The sequence below is a fragment of the Macaca mulatta genome, chromosome 20, assembly GCF_049350105.2.
Source record: "Macaca mulatta isolate MMU2019108-1 chromosome 20, T2T-MMU8v2.0, whole genome shotgun sequence".
NCBI classification, from domain to species: domain Eukaryota; kingdom Metazoa; phylum Chordata; class Mammalia; order Primates; family Cercopithecidae; genus Macaca; species Macaca mulatta.
In genome coordinates this window covers 70724784-70743298 of record NC_133425.1, presented here as the reverse complement: position 1 = coordinate 70743298, position 18515 = coordinate 70724784, and the positions used below count along the sequence as shown (strand labels likewise).

Genomic DNA, 18515 nt, shown 5'->3' with positions numbered 1-18515 from the left:
ACCCACGCCTGGCTAAATTTTGTATTTTTAGTAGAGACAGGGTTTCATCATGTTGGCCAGGCTGGTCTCGAACTCCTGACCTCAAATGATCCACCCACTTTGGCCCCCCAAAGTGCTGGGATTACAGACGTGAGCCACCACGCCTGGCCCCATAAATAATTATTGATGATATGAATTAGTAATGTATTTTACTGCCTGAAATCATTCCGGAAGCTATTGAGTTGTCCATCCAGTAGGGGACCAACAGAACACTGACAGTATAAACTTTTAATAGTTTGAAAGTCCTATAAACATAATATAGAAAGTATATTAATGTACCATTAGGAATATAGGTTTAAAAGTTTTTTTGAAGTTAAGTCTTTTTTGGCTTGAATTATTTTCTATGTGTTATGTAGACTATCTAAGAAATATTTATTTATAACTTCACCAGTGGCGCTCACACAGAGTGTACAAAAAGCTGGTGAATAACTGTTGCTGTAAGAAGTCACTAGGCTGGGTGCAGAGGCACATGCCTGTAATCCCAGCACTTTGGGAGGCTAAGGAAGGAGGATTGCTTGAGTCCAGTAGTTGAAAACCAGCCTGGGCAACGTGGAGAAACTCCATTTGTACAAAAGTGGTGTGTGTCTATAGTCTCACCTACTCGGGAGGCTGAAGTAGAAGGATCCCTTGAGACCAGGAGGCAGAGGTTGCTGTGTGCCAAGATCGTGCCACTGAACTCCAGCCTGGGTGACAGAGTGAGACCCTGTCTCAAAAAAAAGTCATAAATTTTCAGTCAAATTAAATGTTGTGGACTTGTTAATAAATACTAAGATAGTTTTGTGCCATAAATTTCCTATTTCAGGTTTGAAAACAAGTGGATGGTAATTTTAAATGTATTTGATGGGTATTCAGGGAGTTGGCTGTTTTCATAATTTGCCAGGAGAGGGCAGCACCATGTCTATAAAAAAACAAATGAGTATGGAAGCACGTTTTTTCATATAAATTACATTATATTTCAAAATGATGCATGCTTATTACTTTAAAATTCATACGTTACAGAGATATATAACATGAAAAGTGAAAGTTCTGTAACTCCCTTCCCCTAAAGAAAACAAAAACCGGCCGGGCGCGGTGGCTCACGCCTGTAATCCCAGCACTTTGGGAGGCCGAGGCGGGCGGATCACAAGGTCAGGAGATCGAGACCACAGTGAAACCCCATCTCTACTAAAAATACAAAAATTAGCCGGGCGCGGTGGCGGGTGCCTGTAGTCCCAGCTACTCAGGAGGCTGAGGCAGGAGAATGGCGTGAACCCGGGAGGCGGAGCTTGCAGTGAGCCGGGATCGCGCCATTGCACTCCAGCCTGGGTGACAGCACGAGACTCCGTCTCAAAAAAAAAAAAAAAAAAAAAATCCTGTTAATAGTGGGCATGTTGACAGGATTTTTTTTTTTTAACTTAAATTATTTACACTTAAATTTAGGCATTATAAGGAATTCTCATGAGGGGACTTATGAGATCTGAATTTTCATTGATAACCAGATACAAATTTGTTGTATGGATTTGAGCATACGTTTTAATTTCTTCATGTAATTATTTTTGTGTCTGTATCAAGTTAAGAACATTACTACATCTTTAAGAAATGTGAGAAGAGCTAGTGATGATGGAAGGAATTTGTAGGTCTAAGTGTAAGGTAGTGTTAGCAGAAAGTTAGTCTTGGGTTTTCTAACTGTATTTTAATGTTAAATTTTGGGCTTTGGTCTTTTCGTTTTGTTTTTGTCCCCACTTGAAAAATGTTTAGCTTATTAACCTAGGGGAATGGGGGAATATAGTATTTTGTATTCTGCCCTATCACATAACTAGCTGAGCCAGTTAGCTCAGACTTTCCTAAATGATTCACCTTTTGGAAAAAGCCAGTCATGGAAAGTTTCTGCCCAAATAAAGACTTTCAGGAAGTTCTGAGTAAGAGAAAATAAAGTTAAAATGGAATTTCTGCTGAGAACACTTGAATTAACTATTGCTAATAATAGGCCTTTTCCTGTCAGGGTTCCCTCTTGTGCATTAGAGGTGGTCTATAATAATTTAAGTGTTCACAGTTATAAAATAACTGTGAAGATATTTTGATAGTTGAATCCCTTATTGCTTGTTAAAAGTGGAGTTGTTCTAGGCATACTAGCAATACTAGTAATAGTAGCCTCTGCTAGTATTACTTGGTGTCAATTACTGAAGTTCCTGAGATAAATATACCAGTGTTTCCTAGTGAATATAGATGGGACTTTGGCACTAAGAAATTATGAGAGATACTCCCACAGTTTATACTTTTTCCATGCTGTTTTTATGCCACTTACTATATATCATGTATTACCATGACCTGCTTTCATGGTTGACTGTTCTGCTGAACTGTGAGCTCCTTAAAAACAAAGGTTATGCTGTATTTTTTTATATGTTCAACATCTAACAGTGCTTGGAGCTAGGTCACTTTTCAGAAAATGTTGACCTGATTGTCTTAGGTGACTCTTTCCAGGTTTGTCATTTCTATAAAGGTAGTAAAAAACAAAACCAAACATGAATTACATAGAGGCTACTTTTCCTTAAGCTATCACTTAGGTCATTGGATTTCATCTTCTCTATCACTGACATTCTAAAACTTCACAGTGATTTGCCTTGATGTGAATCTTTTTATTTTTTTTTTTTTTGAGACAGAGTCGCACCCTGTCACACCCAGACTGGAGTGCAATGGCACGATCTCAGCTTACTGCAACAACTGCCTTCCGGGTTCAAACACATCTCCTGGCTTAGCCTCCCGAGAACCTGGGATTACAGGTGCCTTCCACCACGCCCAGCTAATTTTTGTTTGTTTGTTTATTTTTGAGACGGAGTGTTGCTCTATTGCTCAGGCTGGAGTGCAGTGGCATGATCTCGGCTCACTGTAAGCTCCACCTCCCTGGTTCACGCCATACTCCTGCCTCACCGTCCCCAGTAGCTGGGACTATAGGCACCCACCACCACGCCCGGCTAATATTTTATATTTTTAGTAGAGACAGGGTTTCACCGTGTTAGTCAGGATGGTCTCGATCTCCTGACCTCATGATCCACCTGCCTTGGTCTCCCAAAGTGCTGAGATTACAGGCGTGAGCCACCGTGCCCAGCCAATTTTTGTATGTTTTAATAGAGACAGGGTTTCACCATGTTGCCAGGCTGTTCTGGAACTCCTGACCTCATGATCCGCCCACCTCGGCCTCCCAAAGTGTTGGGATTACAGGTGTGAGCTACCACGTCCAGCCGGATGCTTTTAAATTGGCTGCATCCATTGTTCTATGGCTCTTTTTATGGAAGCTCATCCTTCACTTCTAGGACGTTTTCTTTTATTGTTTTTAACTTCCCCGTATTTTCTGTTTTTGTGAAATTCATATTGGTAGAATTGATATGACAGGCCAGGGCAGGCTAGGCTGAGGTAACAAACTCAGCAACTCAGTAGCATAATACAGTACATTATTTCTTACTGGTGTAAAGTCCAGTGTGAGGTGGGTAGCACTCTATCTTGTAACTCAATTGTATAGAACACCTAGGCTTCAGGGTTGCTCTGGCAAAGGAAGCATGAATACATAGATTTTCATGTAGTTCCTCTGGTTTCAGAATGGACTTCAGCCATGCCTTTTGAGTCTGGAAATTCTGTGGTTTTCATTTCTCCAGAGTAATGGGTTCTGCTGAATTGGGGATGGGGTAGAGCAGTAGCCTATGGTATGAGGTGCTGCTGAAGGAGATCTGGGACCTAGTTGTTCCTGATGGAGAATTCTAACTGGTTTTAGCCCTATTCCTTTCCTCTACCTCGAAAGGTTCCTGGTATCTCAATTTAATGAGCCTTTCTAGGGTACAGTAGTACACATTGGCTTGCCTGTTTTTGGCCATTCCACATGGCTATAGGCTTAGGAGATCAGAGAAAACAAAAACCAAATCTAGTTATTACTTGTCTACTTGCTTTCTACTTTCTTTTTTTTTTTTTTTTTTTTTTTTTGAGACAGGGTCTCACTCTGTTGCCCAGGCTATATATAGTACCACGATAATAGCCAACTGTAACCTTGAACTCCAGGCTTCAAGTGATCTTCTTGCTTCAGCCTCCCAGGCAGCTGAGACTACAGGTGCACACCATGATGCCTGGCTAATTTTTTTTTTTTTTTTTTGAGATGAAGTTTTGCTCTTGTTGCCCAGGCTGGAGTGCAGTGGCACAGTCTCGGCTCACTGCAACCTCCGCCTCCTGGGTTCAAGCGATTCTCCTGCCTCAGCCTCCCAAGCGGCTGGGATTACAGGCATGTGCCACCACGGTGGCCTGGATAATTTTGTATTTTTAGTGGAGACAGGGTTTCTCCATGTTGATCAGGCTGATCTCGAACTCCTGACGTCAGGTGATCCGCCCACCTCAGCTTCCCAAAGTGCTGGGATTACAGGCATGAGCCACTGCGCCCGGCTGATTTTTAAAAAATTTTTGTAGAGACAGGGTCTTGCCGTGTTGCCCAGGGCTCAGGTAATCCTCCCGCCCTTGGCCTCCCAAAGTGCTGGAATTACAGGCCCGAGCTACTGCACCTGGCTGCTTTCTACTGTCAGAAAATTTGGACTGGGCACGGTGGCTCACGCCTGTAATCCCAGCACTGGGAGGCCAAGGCAGGAGGACCGCCTGAGCCCAGGAGTTTGAATCCAGCCCAGGCAACATGGTGAGACCCTGTCTTTAAAACATAAAAAAAGAAGAAAATTCTATTGACATCCCTTTTCTGTTACATTTCTTCTCATTATCCTTGTGTAGTTTCATCTTTTTAAACTTGCCACTATTTAGTACGGTTTTGGCAGGATTGGAATAAAGCATGTGTTCAGATTACTATATGTAAGTGGCAGCTTCTGCTTGTTCTTCATTAGCTGGTCTGCCCCAGATTCTACCCAGAGCAAGGAAATTTAAAGGTACCCTTTCTAGTTTAGTACTCTGGAACACTGCATTAAGCTGGAGATTTGGATGTGGGTTTATTTTGTAATTTTTTTTTTTTTTTTTTTTTTTTGAGACGGAGTCTCGCTGTGTCGCCCGGTCTGGAGTGCAGTGGCCGGATCTCAGCTCACTGCAAGCTCCGCCTCCGGGGTTTACGCCATTCTCCTGCCTCAGCCTCCCGAGTAGCTGGGACTACAGGCGCCCGCCATCTCGCCCGGCTAGTTTTTTGTATTTTTTAGTAGAGACGGGGTTTCACCGTGTCAGCCGGGATGGTCTCGATCTCCTGACTTCGTGATCCACCCGTCTCGGCCTCCCAAAGTGCTGGGATTACAGGCTTGAGCCACCGCGCCCGGCCTATTTTGTAATTTTTAAAACAGTGTAAGAAAGCACCTCAAAATTTAGTGACTTTAAAAAATAATTGTTTTATTTTTTTTATTTTTTATTTTTTATTTTTTATTTTTTTTGAGACGGAGTCTCGCTCTGTCGCCCAGGCTGCAGTGCAGTGACCGGATCTCAGCTCACTGCAAGCTCCGCCTCCCGGGTTTACGCCATTCTCCTGCCTCAGCCTCCCGAGTAGCTGGGACTACAGGCGCCCGCCACCTCGCCCGGCTAGTTTTTCGCATTTTCAGTAGAGACGGGGTTTCACCGTGTTAGCCAGGATGGTCTCGATCTCCTGACCTCGTGATCCGCCCGTCTCGGCCTCCCAAAGTGCTGGGATTACAGGCTTGAGCCACCGCGCCCGGCCTAATTGTTTTATTTTAATTTCTCTTGATTCCAGGGGTAGCTGGGCTCAGCTAGGCCGTTCTTACTCGGGGTCTGTTGTACAGTTGTAATCAGATAGTGGCTAAGTATGGAACCACTTCACAAGTTTCCTTACTCCCATGTCTGATGCCAGAGCTAGGTCAAACACCTGGGGGTTGGTACAGGCTTCTCAGACGTCTTGTCTCTGTGTGATCTTCCTATATGATCTCTCCAACATAGTGGCTGCAGAGTAACCAGACTTGTTTTGTGGTAGCTTGGAGTTTCAAAGGTACATTCTTGAGAAAGACTGAGACAGGGACAGACAGACAGAGCGTGCCAGGTGGAAACTATATCATCTTTTATTCGCTAGCCTCAGAAGTCATGTCGTGCCACTTCCACAGAACTCTTTGAGTTGAGACAGCCACGAAAGCCCATTCACTGTCAAGGGGTGATGACACAGACTCCCCCTCTAACTGGGGTAGTATCAGATTTCTGGAAGAGCATGTGGGGATGGGAAATTTGTGGCAACCATCTTTGGAATATACTATCTGCTATAGGGTTCTCTCTAGCATTGCTGCTTAATCTCAGGATAGCCTTGAATAAGTAACATAACCTTATATTTCGGTTTTCTTACTCACAAAATGTAAATGTGTCAGTCAGCTCTTGCTACACTAGTGCTGTGTGGCACACCATTCCAAAACTCAGTGATATACAATGATAAGCGTTTACTTGTTGCCTGTGTTCCTCTAAGTATCTGAGATTGAGTGATTTAGACTTGGCTCAGCTCAGCTCCAAGCTGCTTGTTTGTTGGATTCAGGTCTGCAGCATGTCTTTCTGCCATTTTGGACCAGCAGCTAGTTGAGGTGTATTCATTCTCCTTGTGACTCAAGGGACGAATTCAAGGGGCAGGAGAAACAGCACAAACATGTTTAAACTTCTCTTCCTCTCAGATCAGCTAATACTTCATTGGCCTTTGAAGCAAGTCATGTATCCAAGCTCAGCATCAGTGGAGTAGGGAAGTATTTTTTTTGTTTTGTTTTGGTTTTGTCCTTTTATTTTTATTTATTTATTTATTTGAGATGTAGTGTCACTCTGTCGCCTGGGTTGGAGTGCAGTGGTGGGATCTCGGCTCACTGCAGCCTCTGCCTCCCGGGTTCATGTGGTTCTCCTGCCTCAGCCTCCCGAGTAGCTGGGATTACAGGCACCTGCCACTATGCCCGGCTAATTTTTTGTACTTTTTTTAGTAAAGACAGGGTTTCACCATGTTGGCCAGGCTGGTCTTGAACTCCTGACTTCATGATCTGCCTGCCTTGACCTCCCAAAGTGCTGGGATTACAGGCGTGAGCCACTGCGCCCAGCCTGTTTTTTTCTTTTTGAGACGAAGTTTTGCTGTGTTGTGCAGGCTAGAGTGCAGTGATGCTGTCTCAGCTCACTGCAACCTCTGCCTCCCAGGTTCAAGCGATTCAGCCTCCTAAGTAACTGGGATTACAGGCACGCACCACCCAGTTAATTTTTGTATTTTTAGTAGAGATGGGGTTTCATCATGTTGGCCAGGCTGGTCTTGAACTCCTGACCTCAAATGATCTGCCCACTTCGGCCTCCCAAAGTGCCGGAATTACAGTCGTGAGCCACCGTGCCTGGCCCTGGACTCACTATTATAGCACATCCCAAAGTGCTGGTATTACAGGCATGAGCCACTGTACCTGACCTGGTTTTAAAACAAAAAAATGCTGGGTGCGGTGGCTCACGCCTGTAATCCCAGCACTTTGGGACACCTAGGCAGGTGGATCACGAGGTCAGAAGATCAAGACCATCCTGGCTAACACGGTGAAACCCCGTCTCTACTAAAAATACAAAAACATTAGCCAGGCGTGGTGGCAGGCACATGTAATCCCAGCTACTTGGGAGGCTGAGACAGAAGAATGGCGTGAACCCAGGAGGTGGAGGTTGCAGTGAGCCTAGATCGCATCACTGCATTCCAGCCTAGGAGACAGAGCAAGACTCCGTATCAAACAAAAACAAACAAACAAACAAACAAAAACAAGAAAAAACTTATCAGAGGGCTACAAAAGAGGCCACCGCTGCTGGCCATAATAGACTGCATTGGCCTCTTTTTTTTTTTTCTTAAACTCTTATTTTTCTCCTTGAAATAGTGCCAGCCTAGGCATTTCCCAGTTCTATCACCCACATTCCCAATATTCCATCTCCCCATCTCAGCTTTCACTGGACCTTTAAGTCTGAGTGCTAATCTGCATGTGGGGTGCAGTGTGAGGGCGTTTTTCAGCCTTCACGTCAGTAACCCAGCATGGAGATTTAGTATTGACTGCTGCAGTGTATTTCATGCTGAGAAGTCATGGAGGGGAGATAGACTACATTTAAACAACATTCCTCAGGTGTTTTTGTTAACCTGGAAAGCCTAGGGAGAGATTAGACATTTCTCCTTCTCTCTTTATCTGAATTCTCAGGTACCATAAATACCTTTATTTGATCCTTTAGGACTCAGTTTTAATGAAGATAATTGTTTCAGATTTGAAATTAGACAAAATTCTCAGTCATGTTGCTTTTGTCCATTCCCAAATTATTGCTAATTTAGCCAGTTTTAAGGGATTTTGTTTCATCTTTGGGCTGTTTTAGGGAGATACAATTTATACACATTGTTGTTTCATTTGTTAATTTTAGTGAGGGAAAGTGTCTTTTTTTTTTTTTTGAGATGGCGCCTTGCTCTGTCGCCCAGGCTAGAGTGCAATGGCATGATCTCGGCTCACTGCTACTTGGGAGGCTGAGGCAGGAGAATTGCTTGAACCCAGGAGGCAGAGATTGGGAGCCAAGCATGGTTCACACCTGCAGTCCCGACTATTTTGGAGATTGAGGAGGAAAGAATGCTTGAGGCCAGAAGTTTGAAGTTGCAGTGTGCTGTGATCACTCCTGTGAATCACCACTGCACTCCAGCCTGGGCAACATAGTGAGCGAGACCTTGTCTCTAAAAAAGAAAGAAATTAACATTGGTACAGTGCCATTAACTAAACGATAGACTTCAGATTTTGACAGTTTTTCCACTAATAATCATTTGTGTTCCAGGACCCAAACCCATTTTCCACCTTTAGTTAATTGTCATGTCTCCTTGGTCTCCTCCCGTCCCATGACAGTTTCTCAGCCTATATTTTTCATGATATTGCCTTTGGAAAGTGCTGGTCAGGTATTTTGTAGAATGTCTCTTCATTTGGGTTTGCTTCGTGATTTCGCATTAGAATGAGGTTATGGATGTTGGAGAGACCACCAGAGAGGGGACTTGCCCTTCTTATCTCATATATCAATGTATTACTGATGTATTACTGATGTTAGCTTTAATCATTTGGCAAGGTGGAGTTTGTCAGATGTCTCCACTGCAAAGTTTTCCCTTTAAATTTATGGTTGTATATTGCTTTGTTCTTCCTTTTTTTTTTTTTTTTTTTTTTTTTGAGACGGAGTGTCACTCTGTTGCCAGGGCTGGAGTGCAGTGGCGCAATCTTGGCTCACTGCAACCTCTGCATCCTGGGTTCAACTGATTCTCCTGCCTCAGCCTCCCTAGTAACTGGGACTGCAGGCTCCCACCACCATGCCCAGCTAATTTTTATATTTTTAGTAGAGACTATGTTTCACCATGTTGGCCAGGATGGTCTCGATCTCTTGACCTCATGATCCGCCTGCCTCGGCCTCGCAAAGTACTGGGATTACAGGCGTGAGCCACTGCACCCAGCCGGGAAAATGTCTTTATTGAAAGTTATTGTAGTAAACTTTTATCATAACGCTGAGCATCCAGAATTTATTGAAAGCCCAGTGGATCTTTTTCTAGTTGTCTTTATTTCCTTTTCTAGCTTGTTTCTTTGCCTTTATTCTTCTTGTAAGCTTGATGTCTTTTTCCTTGGCACAGGGTGACTAAGGAAGTGGATGCTACATCTAAAGAGGCCAAATCCTTCTTCAAGCAGAATGAGAAAGAAAAACCACCAGCTAATGTCCCTTCAGCTCTGCCGTCACTCCCTGCTGGGTCAGGGTGAGTATTTGAGTCTCAGTCCCTGATGTACTTGGCATGTTGGAGAAGCTTTCAGTGCAAATACCTGCTTTCGCTGCAGATCAAACTCCTTGCCTGAGAGAGAGAGAGTTATGATGCTGCTTTGCCTTTGCTGCAATGTTTACCAGAATGGAAGATGCAAAGGAAAATTAGCCATAACTTTCTCAGGAGGATTGCTTGAGCCCAGGAATTTGTGATTAGCCTGGGCAATACATTAAGACCCTGTCTCTTAGAAAAAAAATTAGCTGGGCATGGTGGCTTGCACCTGTGTCCCAGCTACTGTGGAGGCTGAAGCAGGAAGATCACTTGAGCCCAGAAGGTTGAGGCTGCAGTGAGCCGTGATTGTGCCACTGCACTCCAGCCTGGGTGACAGAGAGAGATCCTGTCTCTTAAAAAAAAAAAAAAAGAAGGGAGAAAATTAGCTGTAGCTTTCTTATTTGTTGCCAGCCTTAAAGAAGTCCTGGTTTATAGGATTGAACACAAAGCTGAACATGTAAACTTTACATTTAAAAATAATGCTTTTCAAATGAAAATATCAGCCTTCTTTAGAACTTTTCATGAAGATTTGGGTTGAACACTCACTCCCATCGTCTATGATTTCAGAGGAACATAAAAAGATCAAAGATGATTTACAAATAATTTTCTTAACACATTGTCAGGAACTTAATCATTTTTCTCCTTTCATATTTTTCATATTACTTGAGTTATTTTTAGCTGAAGGCTAGAATTATTTCTTTTTGGAAGAAGTAAAAATTATTTTCTTAACCTAAATGTGAGAAGTAAAGTATTACACTAAATCAGAGAGGCTTTAAGACTTACCACAGGGAAGTGAACATAGACCCATACTATGGATGGCCCTGACTACCCATCTGACTCCTGTAGGGAGTTCTGCAGTCTCCTACACTGCGGCTTCTGTGGCCCTTCAGTCAGATATTGTCCCCTCTTCCTGCCCTCCTTGAGCATACCTGTCATTGCTATGAGCAGTAAAGTTTTGTTTCACTTCTTTTTTTTTTTTTTTTTTTTGAGGTGGAGTCTTGCTCTGTCGCCCAGGCTGGAGTACAGTGGTGCAATCTTGGCTTACTGCAAGCTTTGCCTCCTGGGTTCATGCCATTCTTCTGCCTCAGCCTCCCGAGTGTGGTGGCAGGCCCCCACACCCAGCTTATTTTCAGTAGAGATTAGGTTTCACCATGTTAGCCAGGATGGTCTTGATCTCCTGACCTCGTGATCTGCCCGCCCTGGCCTCCCAAAGTGTTGGGATTACAGGCGTGAGCCACCGCGCCCGGCCCCACATTTTTAAAAAGAGCGTTGATTTTCCTATTGGAGCGTGAGCTTTTTTAGGGTGGGCCCTCCCCATCTTTGCAGCCCTGGCTCTAAACAACAGAATTATACTAGTGTACTCTCTTAGGTTGCATATACCCAGAAATAGACCCTGAGATAAAGGTTTAAGTGCTTGTCTTTTATATGAGAGGTGATTCCAGGAAGCCCCAGTAGAGAGGTCCAAGAGAGGAAAGAAGCCAGTAAATGTTGAGTTATCAAGCAGGTGACTGCTAATTGTGGCTGGCACTCATTCCTGCTGGGAAACTTAGAGATTGGAAAGAACACAGTGAGGGCTGAGGAGGGTGGAATGTTTAACGTCCACTGCTCATCGGACATTGGCTCAGAGCTGCTTCCACACATTCCTTGCCCTATGTCCTCAGGCTGGGAGCTGCAGGTGCTTTCAGTAAGATGCTGCTCTCAGCATGTACCATGGCACTGAATGCCAGGACATGTGGATGGGGCTAGTTCCTCAACTGTTACATCTTTATCTGCTTCATACTCAAGATATTTCTCTCCCACTGAGCAGAAGTCATGTAGTAGTTACACAGAAACCTAAGGAGGAAGAGGATTTGATTGCTTGCTACCACAATAGAAATGACATAAAATCAGATGAAGGCAGATGCAGAACAGAATTCTACAGACCTGCCCTGTTACTACTCTAGGCAAGTACTTTGTACACTGTGGTTTGGAATCATCAATTAAGAGAAAATATCACAGCACATCACATGTAGTAAGAGTAAATACTGTTTTCCAGCCTGGCCAACATGGTGAAACCCCATGCCTACTCAAAATACAAAAATTAGCTGGGCGTTGGTGGCACTTACCCATAATCCCAGCTGCCTGGGAGGCCGAGGCAGCAGAATCGCTTGAACCCAGGAGGCAGAGGTTGAAGTGAGCTGAGATTGCACCACTGCACTCCCGCCTAGGTGACAGAGGGAGACCTTATCTCAAAAGAAAAATAAATAAATAAATACTGTTTTATAGAACTTTTATTTCAGTTACTGATATGCTTATGTTTGGCAACAAGCTGTATTTATTTTTTGTTTTTTTGAATTGGAATCTTACACCGTCGCCTGGACTGGAGTACAATGGTGCGATCTTGGCTCACTGCAACCTCTGCCTCCCGGGTTCAGGTGATTCTCCTGCTTCAGCCTTCCGCCGAGTAGCTGGGATTACAGGTGCGCGCCGCCATGCCTGGCTAATTTTGTGTATTTTTAGTAGAGATGGGGTTTCACTATGTTGACCAGGCTGGTCTCGAACTCCTGACTTCGTGATCCATTTCCCCCCTCCCCCGACCTCCCAAAGTGCTGGCATTACAGGCCTGAGCCACTGCGCCCATCCAGCAAGCTGTATTTTTAATAAAGATTCGGATTTTTAAAATTTGAAGCTGTAGGCTGAAACATGTTTTTAGCTTTATTGTATTGTTTGAAGGGGGTTCTCTTCAGACCAGTACCTTTATTTATTTACTTTTTTTTTGAGGCAGAGTCTTGCTCTGTCGTCCAGGCTGGAGTGCAGTGGCAGGATCTCAGCTCACTGCAACCTTCACCTCCTGGGTTCAAGCAGTTCCCTGCCTCAGCCTCCCGAGTAGCTGGGATTGCAGGCGCCCGCCACCATGCCCGGCTAATTTTTGTAATTTTAGTAGAGACGGGGTTTCACCATGTTGGCCAGGCTGGTCTTGAACTCCTGACCTCGGCCTCCCAAAGTGCTGGCATTACGGGTGTGAGCCACCACGACTGGCCGCCCAGACCAGTAGCTTTCAAACTTTCTTGACTGCCACCCATCATAAGGAATACATTTTACATTATGCCCTTGTACACCTATAAAAATAGGTATGTAAAAAGGTGAGATAAAAATTTGGTGAAATATTTATGCTTACTATGTATAATATGCTCTGATTTTCTGTTTTACATTATTGTGTATAGAGGTGTCATTTAAAAAACTGTTAGGACCTGCTGAATTGATTTCACAATCAACTACAACCTGAATTTGACAAATACTGCTCTAGACTATGTATGGAATTAGCCTTCAGCAGGTGATTAAGAGTTGCCAGGTTTGTATGTGGTATTATTAAGGTGTTTCTTGCACTTATTAAAAGTATTACTATGAACATTACCGCTGGATATAACCACCAGCTGGAAATAAAGGCAAAGAAGCTCTTCTTAGGTTTCTGGTTAGTTTTAGCTAACACAGTTTTTTTTTTGTTTTTTTTTTTGAGACGGAGTCTCGCTCTGTCCCCCAGGCTGGAGTGCAGTGGCCGGATCTCAGCTCACTGCAAGCTCCGCCTCCCGGGTTTACGCCATTCTCCCGCCTCAGCCTCCCGAGTAGCTGGGACTACAGGCGCCCGCCACCTCGCCCGGCTAGTTTTTTGTATTTTTTAGTAGAGACGGGGTTTCACCGTGTTAGCCAGGGTGGTCTCGATCTCCTGACCCTGTGATCCGCCCGTCTCGGCCTCCCAAAGTGCTGGAATTACAGGCTTGAGCCACCGCGCCCGGCGATAACACAGTTTTTACTTCTAGTTTCCTTGGATATTTCTTCTTAAAATAATCCCTGTTGATGCTTAGAGATTCTACTTGGAAACTATATGTTTCAGAAAATACTCTGCTACTATAATTATAAAAATAACTAGAGAATGGAGAAATGGCAGCTTAAAATCAGCTTATTTAAGTCACTCATATAGAAATCTCACTGCTTGTCACATCTGTGCCTGCCTTTCTTAGAGCTAATAGCCTTTTTAGAATAAGAAATCTGCTGAGATGATATCTGTATTAGGGAGATCCAGCAGGAAACAGATGGCATTCTCAAATACAGTACTTTGAGGAGAGTTTAATAACTCACAAAGTGGTGGAAAACCATGGGGATACAAATATTGGTGTGGCCTCCCTGGGGCTGGTAATAATGAGACTCTATTACTACCCTAGGCCTGAAAGGGCAAGAATGGGAACAGTTAATGGCAGGGGAAGACAGGGTTAGGTAGAATGGACCTCCTGACAGGAGCTGAGACCTTCTGTTCAGTAATGGACTTCCCCCAGAGGGAAGCCAAGGGAATAAATACCCAGATCTGTTTCTTCTCTCTCTGCAGCCTCTTAGGGAGCTCCATTGCCCTCTGAGACTTATTAAAGAATATTCCAACACTTGTTGAAACTGTGAGAACACTTTATCCAAAACTATTGCAATGGGTGTCAAGACTATCTCTAGGGTAGAGAGAGAGGGCTCAACTCTGAATACAGCAAAAACAGCTGGGGATTTTTAGCAGAATCGGGAGGCAGGTGGTCAGTGGATGGAAAATTACTAAGAGACATCAAGGATAGGGGTATTCTTGCTCAAGGCAGTCTAGTGTGATCAGATATCAAGGGTAGGGGATTCTCTCTAAACTGACTTAGCGCAGAATTATTTCTTTTTTTTTTTTTTTTTTTTTTGAGACGGAGTCTCGCTCTGTCGCCCAGCCCAGGCTGGAGTGCAGTGGCGCGATCTCGGCTCACTGCAAGCTCCGCCTCCCGGGTTCACGCCATTCTCCTGCCTCAGCCTCCCGAGTAGCTGGGACTACAGGCGCCCACAACCGCGCCCGGCTAATTTTTTTGTAATTTTTAGTAGAGACGGGGTTTCACCGTGGTCTCGATCTCCTGACCTTGTGATCCGCCCGCCTCGGCCTCCCAAAGTGCTGGGATTACAGGCGTGAGCCACCGTGCCCGGCCGCGCAGAATTATTTCTAAAACTGGGCCGTGCAGGCCCAGCAAGGGCAGGGGCCAATTTCAAGCCTTGGTTGAGAAGAAGGCTCATTGGAGTCTGACTAAAGTTTGGTTTAAGGAGAGTCTTCATCAGGCCGTCCTTACAGAACAGCTCCTAGAGCAGAGAGCCATGTGGGGAAGGGTATAGAGGGAATCTAGGGGCCAACCAGGAGCTATCTCAGGAGCTATACAAGTGAAATATTTTTCAGTAAAGAATGCTGACTCCCTTATAAACAGGGTAAAGTGAAATTTGACCAAAATCAGTTTCTTTGAAAGCCCTGATGGAACATAACACATTACAAGGATATGTCTGCCAAGTGCCTGAGTAAAAGTCTTCACAGTTGTACATTAAAATGTACATGTTTAAGTATGATACTGTGAACCTTGGATTTCCGAGTAAATCCAGAATGACCTTCAAGGTTGGTATGCTCATTTTTATGAAATGCATCTCAGAAAGCTTTACAATTACAATTGTGCTTGGGAAAAGACGGGGCCAAGAGGAAATCAGCTGATCTAGGGTAACTGAGTGGGCACATTTTATCAGTGTAAATATTAGTATCTGTCAACACACTCCACATGCAGGGTATAGAAAGTCTTTTCAAGGGAAGGATCTACAGGAATAATCTAGTATATTAAAAGAAAATTATCTTAATGCAGTCAAATTTTTTTCCCACAGAGTTTTTTTCATTTTGGGAGCTGCTTCAGTTTATAGAAATTGTCCTAAAGAAACACTTTATTTGTTTATTTTCCTCTAAACAGATTTAAGCAATATAGGAAAACCAGAGCAGGAGAGTAAAACATCCTGTCCCACATCTTTTGCTAACATAAGCACAGATTCAGAAATAAGAACAGATTTAGAGGAGCAAATGTTTATAACTGAAAATGCATTTCCTCCATGTGTTTAAAATAGCACACTGCTTAGGCTATAAAAAGCCAAAGTTTATGTTTTGGGAATGGAATAAGCCCAATTTTAATTAGAGGCAGGAATGAGACTACAAAAATTACTCTCCTACATTTGGTAGTAAAGCACAAAGCTTAGTGTGTCTAAATTCTCATGGTCTTGTCATTCCATGCTCTTGATCCGCCTCTTCCCTCACTCCCCAGTCCTTACTACCAGTACTGTTAGCTACTTGCATCCAGTTTTCTCAACATTTGCTGGTATCTGGCTGGCCAGGCTTCAACCCCACATTTGCTATCTATTTTCAAGCCAACATTTACTATTTACTTTATTCCAACAGCAGGCCACCATCAGTGTCATTAAAATTTGTAATCCTACCCTTAGGCATTGACTTGTTTAATTAAGGGCCTGCTGTTTAGCTGCCTCTTTATAGATTGAGAATGACCTAAAGCAATATAACTTAAGAGGGAAAGATATCATTTTCCCGTGTAGTTTTAGCCTTCTTGATCTATGGAGTGAAAAAAAAAGAAGGCCTTCATTTTGAGTCTCAAACAACATCATAGGTGATGTCAGTGTAGCAATGTTTTCCCCAAAGATGGAAGACACAGAATCCCTCACAGTACCATCCTGAAGATACAAGACCCAGACTAAGGACTGAGAAGACAGTAACGGTGACCATTGTGGTTTGCCAAAATTCAGTGTATGTAATCAGTCACCAGCAATCTTTGGTTTTTGAGCAGAGTCTTCCTATCTGAGCAGCTAATGGTGTGATCTCTCCCGGTCTCCTCATTTGGCCAATATTTTAAACTCTAGAAAGTTGACATAAAAATCTGGATTACTGGCTTTTCTTGAGAAATGAAAATTTCTGCCACTACCTTCCCTCTTCACCTATGGTAACACTGGGTTGGCACAGAGTAGATGAGATTTGCCCTTTTGTGGTCCCTACTCAGTGGCTTTACTCATTTATATTACCTGCATGGTTCCTGTAGGCAACTGTTTTTCCCACTCTAGGGTAACATGTTTCCCTTTGATGACCATGTCAATTTACTTTTGGAAACAATTTGTTCTCTGGATTAAATACCAAACCTACTATCTTCTCAGACTGCGGGTTAAATATTCTTTACCCTTTTTGAAAGAATAAATAACTCCTATTTATTGACTGCTTCACCACATTTAAGGCACAATTCTAAATGTTTTACATATATTATTTCACTTAACCCACATAAACATTCCAAGATGTAGGCACTAACTTTGTGCCCATTTCACAGATCAGGACACTGAGGTTCAGAGAGGCACCCTTCACTTGTTGAAGTTACATAGTTGATGATTGGTCGAGCTTGGATTTCAGCCCAAATCTATTTGAGACCAAAGCCTGGGCTCTCAGCCACTTTGCCATTGCCACTGCTTTTTCTTATCCTCCTGATAGATTTTGTTGTTGTTGTTGTTGTTGTTGTTAAAAAGAATCTCTCCTCAGTTTCATAACTGGTGAGGGACTCTTTGAAAGCTATTTTGTTATTTTTGAAGAAAGTGAGAGGACTGTTTCTCCCCTTTTCCTTTGTAAGCTTTTCCTCATTAATATAACCATTTTCTATACTTTTGTTTCATTCCTGTCTCAAGAAAGTGAAGGCCTAGCACATTAAAAAAAAGAGTTCCAGTGTGTTTGTACATTGATACCTGTCAGCAGCAACAGTGAAGCTGTGGACAAGATGTGATGTGGGGAATAGTGGCTATTACTGTTTCTAGAGGGTAATCATCTCCTACTGAGGTGTGAATCCTACGTTGTGGGCAACTTATATGTTGATGGAGAGCCAGGTAGGAGTATCTTTGTCCAGCTTGTGTCAAGTGCATTTCTTCTAGTGATCATTTGTTCCAGGATAGGACTAGCTAGAGATAGCTTTTAATAGGATGTTACAGAAACTAGTGGTGACAATGGAAATGATTGATTTTAGCAGCTCTGGTGGTACTGTTGTTATCTTACTTATCGACTCCAGAATGATGTGGTTTGTGTAGAAGTAAGAATACCCTGTACCTAGCTCGCCTTCATGTTCTTCAGTGGATATTAATACCCTGCTTCGTTTGTTTTTAACTTATTCTTGATTTGTTTTAAAATAAGCCTTTATAGGTATTGCAGGTACAGAGTAAATAGGAATTGAATAAGGAAAATAATTTTTTAAAGATTTTCCCATGAATATCTGGAGTATTTTGAATCTTTTAAAGGCAATTTCATTCACATTGTTGATTCAAAGCTGTTATTCCAGGCTAAACTAGTAACTGAGATAAGTATGAATGGAGAGTCTAGTGATATCCTTTTGGGAGGGAAGAGGATATCTGACAATTCGGATCATGAAATAAAGTCCTTGCCAATCTGAGCATCTAAATGAGACTCCAAACGTAGAAAAGGTTTCTCTTTTTTTTTTGAGATGGAGTCTCGCTCTGTTGCCCAGGCTGGAGTGCAGTGTCGGGATCTCGGCTCACTGCAGCCTTCATCTCCCAAGTTCAAGTTATTCTCTTGCCTCAGCCTCCCAAGTAGCTGGAGTTACAGGCGCCCGCCACCATGCCCAACTAATTGTTGTATTTTTAGTAGAGACGGGATTTCACCATGTTGGCCAGGCTGGTCTCAAACTCTTGACCTCAAGCAGTCCACTTGCCTCGGCCTCCCAAAGTGCTGGGATTACAGGCGTGAGCCACTGTGCCCGGCCAAAAAGTTTTCTTTTTTTTTTTGAGGTGGAGTCTCGCTCTGTCGCCCAGGCTGGAGTGCAGTGGCCGGATCTCAGCTCACTGCAAGCTCCGCCTCCTGGGTTCACACCATTCTCCTGCCTCAGCCTCCCAAGTAGCTGGA

At 43.4% G+C, this 18515-nt stretch overlaps 1 protein-coding gene across 1 annotated transcript in view; it reads left to right on the top strand.

The window, feature by feature from the left end:
* Positions 1-18515, top strand: part of CFDP1 (craniofacial development protein 1) — a 151396-nt gene that overhangs the window by 35531 nt on the left and 97350 nt on the right. Inside the window, 1 exon segment of the mRNA NM_001194469.2 lies at positions 9599-9718. Coding sequence (NP_001181398.1) covers positions 9599-9718 — 120 coding nt within the window.